The sequence below is a fragment of the Haemaphysalis longicornis genome, unplaced genomic scaffold (assembly GCF_048455015.1).
Source record: "Haemaphysalis longicornis isolate Haplotype H1 unplaced genomic scaffold, Haemaphysalis longicornis Haplotype H1 scaffold_14, whole genome shotgun sequence".
Classification (NCBI taxonomy): domain Eukaryota; kingdom Metazoa; phylum Arthropoda; class Arachnida; order Ixodida; family Ixodidae; genus Haemaphysalis; species Haemaphysalis longicornis.
In genome coordinates, this window is record NW_027526245.1 from 41,730,438 (window position 1) to 41,741,210 (window position 10,773).

Sequence of the window (10,773 nt, forward strand, 5' to 3'; positions counted from 1 at the left end):
TGGAGTCAGGCCTGTGAACAGGCGCGTGGCCTCCGTGCATTAGCAGAGTACTTGTTTTTATACCAGTGGTAAACTTTTGTTTTTCATAAGGTATTGCATAAGAATGGAACTAGTACAGCACAAACGTAAAAGCTGTGTATAAATTCCGTTGTTAGGCTGCCTAGAATATGTTGTTAGCCATAACCTTCTGGAGAATGTGAGCCAAAGTTTTGTCAAAAGTGAACTTTACCTAACTCGCAGTCACTGTTTATTACTTTGATCACTAGATTAAGCTTATATGAATACGTCTCGGTTCAGGCTGACCGCCGCCTCCTCTCGGGCCTCTACGCTGCGGTAGTTTGTAACCGATTATCCGATAAGAAACTGAAATGGTGATTATACGCGTGAAGCGTGAGATGGAACTCCTTTCTGAAGGCATTCTTCATTTTTGTGGAAAGCACAACTCTTTTTAAGTGCGGAGTACCTTAGGACCGCAGGATGTCCGTCCGCGTCCGTGCGCATTGCATTTACAATCGCACAAAATCACATACGCTTGTGTCTGGTGTCTGGTAGGCCAGACAGGGTTAGTGTCAGTCGTCTTACCCTTTGGATAAGACCATGAGTTAGTACCCGAGAGTCAAACAGCTTACTCCCTCGCCTGTAGCAGTGCGGAGTACCTTAGGACCTCCCAATGTCCGTCCGCGCCCATCCGCGTGCACACAACCATCAAGCGAAAATCCAGCGAAATTTCATTTGAGCCGTGAGTTGCAGTTTAAGTTAGGGAATAATCAAGGTGCAACTCACGGCTCAAATGAAATGACGGTCGGGGCGCAATTCGGATGTCGCTCGGGGCGCAACTTGGATGTCATTTCGAGTCCCCATACTTTGCCCCCTCGCCATCATCCACGGAGTGGAGATGCTGCCATTTTTTATTTAAATAGTAGCCGCTGCAGCAGAATAGCGAGGTAGACTAGTCAGTAAAGTGCACCTCCGTAAACAACGCAGCCCTGAAAGTGACAAAACCGCAGAGCAAAAGCAAAGTATATGTGTTAGGCAATTAGGATAGTGCAGGACTGGCCTGCCCCCTATGCACGTGTTTTCTATTTCCTTGTTGCCGCTCTAGTACCTAAAGCGAAATACTCAGCGCCTGCAAGGTAGCGGACTACACTTGGTTGCAAACGGACAACGTGCGTGCCATACCCTACCAGTTTTCTATGCTATATCTATTATCGTTACTTGGGCATGTTAAAAATGCGAAATTGTCCGCTCCCCGCCTCCTGAAAAACAGGCCGCGTTCCTGGTCTTTTCCAGCAAATTTCGCCAAACACGATAGTCTTCTGCCGCTTCCGGTAATAAACACAATGCGGATTTACCGATTTCAATTCAAATTTCCCGCGGGGCCACTACTGTTGCGGCTATTTGTCACTGTTCTGAGCCACGAGCTCAAGGCCCTAGCGCGAGCCCTTATTGTATTTTGTAATAAACTATTGTTTAAAAACACCTTACGCTTTGTTTGATTTCGTGGAAATTACGCCCACGTATTTTCTAAAATAAAATAACACGGCATGTATCAGTTATGTATTAGTATTTTGTCTCAAATATCCCTAATGTTTGCTTTTTGCAGAAAAAATATTGACCAGTGTGAAGCGTTGTTCCAACTTTAGCAGTTTCAACATTGCTTTGCCTATTCGTCTCGTTCAGGAGTTCTAGCGTTTAGTCAGACGGCTCAATCGCGGGACACATAGCTTGACTAACAGACCAATACTTTCGCGTTTAGGTAGGCCATTAGACGCTATCGTCCATAAGACTGACCATTTACACCAAGAACAACTGCGCACGCCTGGATTTGTTAAAGGTTGGACAAAGACAGGGATGTCTAGAACAAAATCTAGCTTTAATTGTTTTGCTTATTCGATGAGTTAACGCAGCAAAGCAGAGCGAAAATTTGCGTGTGAACTCGGCGCAGAACACTTTTAGACCACATGCAGGCCTTTTTCTTCTTCTTCGCGGAAGCAGACTTCTCATAAAATACTGGCGCGCTTAATGCTTCGGAGGTACGCCTCTGCTAAATAGCACACCATATATTGCAGTCCCGCAGAGCAATTTCGACCCTCTGGGAATCTTTAACGTGCGTCGAAATGTCGCCACAAAGAAGCTTTCGTTTTCTGTCTAGGTCAGAACTAAATCGGCCGGTGCAGGGATTGAACCCGCATACTTGCGGGCAGCAGCCAAAATCCCAGCCTCCGGGCAGCTCTTGAGGGTCCTACGTGTCTGGTAATTGCCCTTTCCAGGTGTGGGACCTTCTTAAAGAAAATTCAGAAATGCGACAAGCATGTACATTTTGGGTGTTGGCCTCTTTCGCCGTTTCGCAGAGCAGTAATCGTGTGGCCCGTATGTCGCTAAACAATCGCGGCGACGGAAGGGGGACGTGGATGTTTAATAGCGCCTGTGAGCTGCCGAGAGTGTGACATTTCGTTTGCTCAGCGTTGCACCGTGTTCGCGCTCCCAGCAGTGGCATACCGTTGGAACATTGGTTCAGGCTAATCCCGTCGCCTTCCTTGCCTTTGCCGTTCGTCTGTGCGCGGTGTTAGTCACCATGAGTCGTTGGTAGAACTGTGGCTGATAGGAAAAGGAAAAAGCATGAGAAGTTATGGAGTTGACAGTGCGAGAAAGAGAAAAGCCCTGAATAGAGTTGACCGCCTATGATCAACAGCAGAATCGGCTGGTCCAGTCTTTTTAGCAATCGGTTCGGTTCTGGTTCAGGTTCGGTGTGCTCAAAAAATAACGGTTCGTGTTCAGTTCTGGAAAAAAAATATCGGTGCGATTCCGGTTTTTGGTTCGGTTCAGTTTTGATTCAACGCCCTGAAAAATTGGTACTTTTTTATTACTGGACACCAATTCACTATTTACAATTCCCCGCACGGGGCATCTTGAGTAATCTTGGTGACAGTTGTGGCGACACCGCGGACCCCGAGCCCCCTGACATAATTTGTAACCCACCGTGGCGATGTGTTTAAAGGTGGAGGGTTACAAACCACAAACGGTTTCCGTCGGACAACAGGTTCAGCTTAGGCGGATAGGTTCCCTATCTGTTTACCAGGCAGAGAGCTCCGGGACCTCTTCAGCTATCAGGGTACGGCTGCAGAAGAAAGTACCCCCTTTCCCTCCTTTTTTCCATGCTGTATTATAGTTTCAAAAACCCCTCCCAAACATGATCGGTCCCTGTAAAGGGGCTGCACCGAAGCTTCCTTTCCACTCCGTCCAACCTTCACTCTCTTGATAAACGACGTCTACCCCCGTTTTTGATAGTCGAATCTTTGGACAAATCGAAACCCCTCTCTTCTCAATCCGTGTTCCTGGTCTCGAAGTTCCTGGAAGGTGTCCTTCGCAGGACATACGATGCTAAAAACTAAGAACCGGCGAAGTGCTAGTTGAAATCAAGATGCCGCAGCAAGCGATACATCTCCTGACCCAAACCCGCATGGCCAATCTGGATATCAGAGTCACACCCGACCGCGGTCTCAACAGCTCATAGGTGTGACGTACGAGCCAGATCTGCTAAGCGAAACAGAGGCCGAACTTTTCGAATTCCAGATGGATCAAGGAGTTAGAACCGTCAGGAGAATCGGCATCCGTAGAGATAATATAGAGGTACAAACAAAACACATCATCTTGACTTTTAGCCGATCGTAGATTCCTGAAGACACTCGATGCTGTTTTCATTAGGTGTGGCTACGCCCCTATATACCTAACCCGCGCCGCTGCTACAAGAGCCAGCGGTTCGGGCACGGTACAACTTCTTGCCAGGGCAAAACAACGTGTGCGAAATGCGCCGCACAGGACCACCTCACTTAAATCTCTGATTCTACCACGTTCACCTGTGCAAACTTCCAGGGCCCGCACACGGCATGTTCCCGCAGCTGTGAGAAGTTCTAACAGCAAAAGATCATAAATGTCAGTCACTGAAAACATCTTACCAGAGGCGCGAAAGGGGTTTGCCGCTTTCCCTCTGGGCAGTACGCCGAGGCAGCTCGCCGGAGGGCGGAGTGGCGTCTGATTTCGGCAGGGAGCCGTACCGAGAGTCGAACTTGGTCCCGCCTCTGCCCCCCCTGGTTTGCCTCAGACACCCCAACTCGTCACCACGCCGCCTGCGCAACCAGCACCGGTTGAGGGGGCAACAGTCCCTGTCACGATTTGCCCCGCATTCTTGAACGTGGGAAGGCCGCGGTACCCTCCAGCCGAGTGACGACCCGCAGCGTGCTGGTGGTGACGCTGACAGACCGCGAGCTACTCTGCCGTTGGTGCTTATTGGCCAGCCGTGCGCAATATTTATCACCGAGCCAGACGGGGCCACCGAACGTAGCGGACAACAAAGATCAGGGTCAGTAATACCACACACTTGTCACTCCGCTTACCCCCAAGTTTGTCCAGCGCAAAAACAAAACTACACGTTACCCCGGCAAGTAACGGTCCCGCGGTCTACGCAGTCTCGTACTCAGCCTGAGAACAGGCGTCGATGTAGGTGTGGCAGTGTCGGGTGCTGCCTGTGCCGCTCTCGAGCCGTCTGACGGGACTAAAGTGGTCGGCCTTGCAGAACGTCCTTGCAGTGGACGTCCAATGGTGTCTTCACTATCCGGGCCAACAGGAGCTCGTAGGGGGTACGGCCCGTGACATCGTGAGGTGCGATTCGGTACTGGAACAAGACCCGGGCACCCTGCATCCGGAAATCCCCAGACTTGCTCTTCTTGAGCTCGTCCTTAACAGTTTGCACCACCCGCTCGACAGCGCCATTTGACGCAGGGTGATACGGTGAAACCATCATCCGGCGTATTCCGTTCTTTGTCAGCCAGGCCATGTATTCCGCGATGGCGAAAGCGGGTCAATTGTCGAACACGATGACGTCCGGCAATGCCTGGGCTTCAAAGACTTGCCGCAGCGCCGCAATGGTTGCTCCTGCCGATGGAGTGGTGACTGGTAGGACCTCCACCCACTTTGAGAAGGTGTCCACCACCACCAGGAAGTAGTAGCCATTGAAGGTGCCCCCGAAATCCACGTGCAGGTGGGACCAGGGTCTCACCGAGAACGGCCAGGGGGCAGACTTGGTAGCCCGGCACCTAGCGAGCAATGTCCTGTTACATGCCAGGCCACCAAACGTGGGACCGGGTCACCATCTTGGTCTTCCCCACGCCTGGAGGACCTGCGTGCAGCACCTTAAGGACCATGCACGGCAGGCTCTGTGGAATCACCACCCTGGAACCCCACAGCAGGCAGCCCTGCTGCAGGGTCAGCTCGGCAGCCTTGTGGCTGGGCGTCTGCTCCGCCAACTCCTCCCCTCGGGACACCGCTTTGACCACCTGTGACAGGACTGATCCGGGCTGGTCGCCTGTGACACCGCCGACCTGGACAGCACCTGCGGCTAAGAGTGCTCCAGCATTAATACCTCGGCAGGCTCAGGAACCGCAGAAGGCACATCCGGCAGGGGCAGTCGGCGCAGGGCATCAGCAGGTGCCAGCTCCATTCCCGGGTGGTAGACCAGCTGGAAATTGTAGGATGCAAGCCTGAAGGCCCAGCGGACCACTAGAGATGATGCATGCACTGGAACCACCTTGTCAGGCCGGAGCACTGCCAGCAGCGGCTTGTGGTTCGTGACCTCCTCAAAATTCCCGCTCCACAGGTAATGGTGGAAGCGGTCGACCCCGAACATCACGGCCTGGCCTTCCTGGTCCATCTGGCTGTACCGCTGCTTTGCAGAATGTAACCGACGGCTTGGAAACACACAGGGCGTTCCTGGCAATTCTTCTCCCGGTGGGCCAGGACGGCTCCCACACCGTATGGCAGCGTATCTACGGTCAGAATGACAGGCTTGGCCTGATCAAAGTGCAACAGCAGCGGAGCCTTGGTGATGAGCTCTTTGGTGCGCTGGAAGGCCACTTCCTGTTTCTTCTTCCAGGCCCACTGCTGTACATCTCGAAGCAGAAGATGGAGTGGCTGTAGATGTGACGACAGGTTCGGCAGCAAAGTCCTGTAGAAGTTGACGAGGGCGAGGGAGCTCTGGAGCTCTTTCTTATTTTGGGCTTGGGCGCCTTGAGCACAGCCTCAATTTTGCGGGGTACCCGGGCCAGGCCTGCCTGGGAAATGACGTATTCCAGGTACTCAACACTGGGGGCAAAGAAAATGCATTTCTCCAGCTTGACCTTCAGCCCGGCATCCTGCAACAGTGCCAGGACGTTGTGGAGGCTCCGCAGGTGGTCCTCGTCATCTGTACCGGGCACCAGGATGTCGTCCAAGTACACCACCGGGTGCCTCATGCCCCTGAACAGATTAGCCATCTCCCTCTGGAAAATGGCTAGTGCAGAGGTTACGGCACATGGTAAGTGCGTGTACTGGAAGAGTCCCAGCGTTGTTGATATGGTGACAAGCTTCCGGGACGTCTCCTGGAGCACCAGCTGCTGGTAAGCATCTCTGAGGTCGAGCTTGGTGAACTTCTGTCCCCCGGACAATGCTGACCAGAGATCTACAATCTGGGGCAGCGGTTACTTCTCACGGTAGCGACGGGGTTGATGGTTATCTTGAAGTCCCCGCAGATCCTAACACTCCCGTATTGCTTGAGGACTGCCACGCTGGGAGCGGCCCACTCCGACGACTTGACGGTCACCAGGATGTCGTCTCGTTGCAACCGTTGCAGCTACTGGGTGACCCCATCCTTCAGGGCAACCGGCCGCGGGCGCGGCTTGAAAAACCGGGGCTGGGCTCCCTCTGGGATATGGATGCTAGCTGCCGTGCTGGTGAATGTGCCCAAACCGGGCATGAACAGGGCCTTGAACTTGGTCAGGAGGCCTGGGACGTCTTCCACCGCATGTACTGCTTCCTGGTACTCCGGCAACCGCACGCCCAACGGCTGGATCTAGCATCGGCCCAGTAGTGTCGGTGGCGACCCTTTGGTTAAGTAGAGGGGCAGGGTTGCTTCCCTGTCGACAAGGTGAACGCTGACCTGGGCTTGACCCTCGACCTGGGCAAGCTGTCCGGAGTAGCTTCGTAGTGTGACGCCCGACGCCTCGTCGGATACGCCAGGGTAGGTGCGCTTGAATACTTTCCCGGCCATGACGGACACACTGGCCCCTGGGTGCAGCTCCATGAAGATGGGTTGCCCGCAGACTTCGACAGTCAGCATATACGCTGCAGAGACGACAGAACTAATGTTTGTTGCCACATGTAAAAAATCTGCGGGTCTATGGCCAAGATGTGAAGCCTAGCCGTTGAGGAACCGAAGCAGCTGCCGCACGTACCCGCCGCCTTCCCTTGCGCCGGCTGCCTGGGTCGCGGGCTTGTGTGGAACATGTGCTCGACCCAGCCGTGCACTATGTCCCAGCGGTCCTAGCGGGACCGATGCCGCTCTGGCCCCTGCTTCCTCACCCTGCCTGCTTCCACTGGAGGCTGCGGAGGGGATCGACAAAGGGGGTTCGGAATCGGCTCCCACTCCCGCCGCACTACCCGTGCCACCTGTGGTGCTCCTGAACCCTTCGGCGGTAGCCGCTAAAGAAACAAAGGGCACCCAAACGGGTGCCAAATCCAGGAGCCGCGCCTTCGGGCACCCCCAGGAAGTCTGGCCGTGAGATGGACGTCGGGCCGTTCCTGCCTGCATCGCAGCGTAAAGAACGGGCTGCGGCTTCCAAGCCACCAGGGAAGCCTAAAAAGCCCTCTCCGAGAATACAAGTCTCGGAAGACTAAACATGAAAACACACACATTCCACTACCTCTTAAATGTCTACAAAGGGAAGAGAAAGTATAATCCACGAAACTGCAGAGGCCTCATTAAAATATTGATGATGTCTATAAAATATTGCATTCCAATCAGCCAAGTGTGATGTGCTTTCAAGAAACGGATTTAAGCTCCAAACAAAGAAATGTCTTGAACAATTACATCGTATTTAGGATGGACAGACGTCGTGTTGGTACATCGTCAGGTGGTATGGCCATCATTGCACGAAAATCCTTGGCGAGCCGCACTGTCTAACTACAGACAAGTCGTTGAGGCCTGTTGCTATTCGAACGATAATCTTCAATACGCTTATAACACTATGCTGCCTGTACATCCCTCCTGACTTACAGCTCTCGAGCTCATATTTCGAGAGCCTGGTAGATCAGCTACCCGAACCATACATCCTTTTAGGCAACCTGAATGCACATAACTCTCTTTGGGGCTCTTCTCGCATGGATGCTGGACGACGCCTCATTGAGAAATTCTAAACATCGTCGGGAGCATGTCTTTTCAACCCAAAACAGTCAACATAGTATAATATAGGACACAACACTTATTCACACCTTGACCTGGCTATTGGTTCTGCAGTTCTCTTTCCATGTCTTGAGTGGGGTGTGAGCACGGATTCATATGGTAGACACCACTTCCCACTCCCCACCTCACTAAAATATATATAGGTAAAGGCCAAAGCAGTCCATCTTTCTAGAACAGGTTTAAAGAAGCAAGAGCAAACTGGAAAGCATTTACAGCGACAGCTAAACTACACTACACGTCCATAAGACACCTACACATTGTAGAGGGAACCCAACTTCTTACAGTGCACATCCTCGACGTCGCCGATAAGTCTATTCCCTACGCCTCTGGTGCCCTGCGCAACCAGAAGAGGCCGTGGTGAAATGAGGACTGTAGGCAAGCACGAGAGGCCCAGAAACAGGCGTGGGGTATCCTTAGTCGGTACCCCATGTCGTGTAGTCATCCTTTTGTTGAAAAGGGCAAACGCGTTCGGAGGCAAAACAAGATAGTTGGCACTCATTCATAGCATGAAAAAGCTCCTACACACACACATGAAAAGTATGAACCCCAATACGCTACCTCAAAGGATAACAAACACACATCCTGCCTCTGGTCAGCACAAAAAGGGACAAACTGGAAGACCAGGCTGACACGCTTGCAGAACACTGCCAACACATCTCCAGTTCAACACACTACACAAGCGCTTTCATGAAAGGCACTCTCTGCCGAAAAGAAGCATTTACGTGACAACCACAGATGAACCACATCCTAAACCCTGAGTTTTCGCTTCATGAGCTCTGAGTACCTGTAAACCCTGAGCTCCAACCCCATGCAAGATGACATATGCAATGATACAGCACGTACACGCAGACACTCTTGTAATACCCCTTCACCTTTACTACAAGGTATGGCTTTAGGGGCGCATTCCAAAGTCTTTGAGGGCGGCCATTGTAGTGGCTTTCCTGAAAGTAGAGAAGGACCCTTCCTCACCCGTTAGTTATCGACCCATTGCCCAGACCAGCTGCCCGTGCAAGCTTCTCGAGAAGATGATAAACCGGAGGCTTGTGTACTTTTTGTAGTACAACGGCCTTCTCGAGAGCTGCAAGGCAGGCACCAGGGCGGGGGGATCCACAGATGATCCACTTGTGGCACTAGAGTCATACATTAATGATGCCTTTGTTTACAGTTTTGCGTAACGGTGTTTTGTGACTTTGAAAAGGCCTATGACACCGCTTGGCGCTGGGGGATCCTCAGTGACCTGAAGTAATTCGGTATTTTGGGTAATATGTTAACACCCTTCCTAGTTGTCAGAGAGAACCTTTCGCGTCACAGGTTCATATGCAAGAGAGTGGCATGCCACAAGGTGGAGTGTTCAGCTGCAGTCTCTTCACAGGTTATGCAGGAAAGTCCTGTATAATTTGATGAGGCCGAGGGAGCGCTGGAGCTCTTTCTTATTCTGGGGCCTCGGCGCCTTGAGCACAGCCTCAATTATGCGGGGTGCAGGGGCCAGTCCTTCTTGGGAAATGACGTATCCCAGGTCCTCAACACTGGGGGCGAAGAAAATGCATTTCTCCATCTTGACTTTCAGCCCGGCATCCTGCAACCATGCCAGGACGTTGTGGGGGTTCTGCAGGTGGTCCTCGCGTCTGTACCGGTCACCAGGATACCGTCCATGTACACCACCACGTGCCTCATGCCCCTGAACAGGTTGTCCATCTCCCTCTGGAAAATGGCTAGTACCGCGTGTACTGGAAGAGTCCCAGCGTAGTTGATATGATGACGAGCTTCCGGAACGTCTCCTGGAGCACCAGCTGGTGGTAAGCATCTCTGAGGTCGGGCTTGGTGAACTTCTCTCCCCGGTACAACGCTGTCCAGAGATCTACAATCTGGAGCAGCGGGTACTTCTCACGGTAGCGACGAGGTTGATGGTGATATTGAAGACCCCGCGGATCCTAACACTGCCGTATCGCTTGAGGACTGGCACGATGGGAGCGGCCCACTCCGACGACTTGATGGGCACCAGGATGTCGTCTCGCTGCAGCCATTGCAGCTACTGTGTGACCCCATCCTTCAGGGCAACCGGCAGCGGGCGCGGCTTGAAAAACCGGGGCCGGGCTCCCTCTGGGATATGGATGCTAGCTGCTGTCCCAGTGGATGTGCCCACCCCGGGCTGGAACAGGGCCTTGAACTTGGTCAGGAGGCCTGGGACGTCTTCCACCGCATGTACTGCTTCCTGGTATTCCGGCAACCGCACGCCCAACGGCTGGATTCAGTTCCGGCCCAGCAGTGTGGGTGATGAACTCTCTTGTAAAGGCATTGCCTCCTACAATATCTTATTCCCTGTATGTAGACGACATCCAGATATTTGTTAAATCGTGTAACCTGTCCACCTGCGAACGTCAAGTCCAGCTCGGAGTCAAGAAACTTGCCGGCTGGGCTGACAAGAATGGTTAATCTTAATCTCGCAAAGGGCTCTTGTGTTCTGCTCACCAGGAGGCGTAGGGTCCACCCGGACCCAGACA

At 52.6% G+C, this 10,773-nt stretch overlaps 1 protein-coding gene across 1 annotated transcript; it reads right to left on the reverse strand.

Annotated features, from left to right (window-relative positions):
• Window positions 1–4,858: 4,858 nt before the first annotated feature.
• LOC144164871 (uncharacterized) lies at window positions 4,859–7,150 on the reverse strand. The gene is made up of 7 exons (XM_077695115.1): window positions 7,046–7,150; window positions 6,524–6,664; window positions 6,093–6,188; window positions 5,827–6,042; window positions 5,420–5,719; window positions 5,242–5,378; window positions 4,859–5,108 (listed from the first exon to the last, which is right to left on the reverse strand). The coding sequence occupies exons 1-7, from the start codon at window positions 7,148–7,150 to the stop codon at window positions 4,859–4,861; spliced, it is 1,245 nt and encodes a 414-aa protein (XP_077551241.1).
• Between the last annotated feature and the right edge of the window lie 3,623 nt (window positions 7,151–10,773).

Bases quoted from the DNA above. Each gene is read 5' to 3' on its own strand.
- LOC144164871 (XM_077695115.1), bottom strand. From the start codon at position 7,150: ATGCTGACTGTCGAAGTCTGCGGGCAACCCATCTTCATGGAGCTGCAC. The intron at 5,379-5,419 runs GTATTAATGCTG...GGTGCTGTCCAG, and splicing joins CGGTTCCTGAGCCTGCCGAG to GTCGGCGGTGTCACAGGCGA. The intron at 5,109-5,241 runs GTGGGGTTCCAG...GGCATGTAACAG, and splicing joins CTGCAGCAGGGCTGCCTGCT to GACATTGCTCGCTAGGTGCC.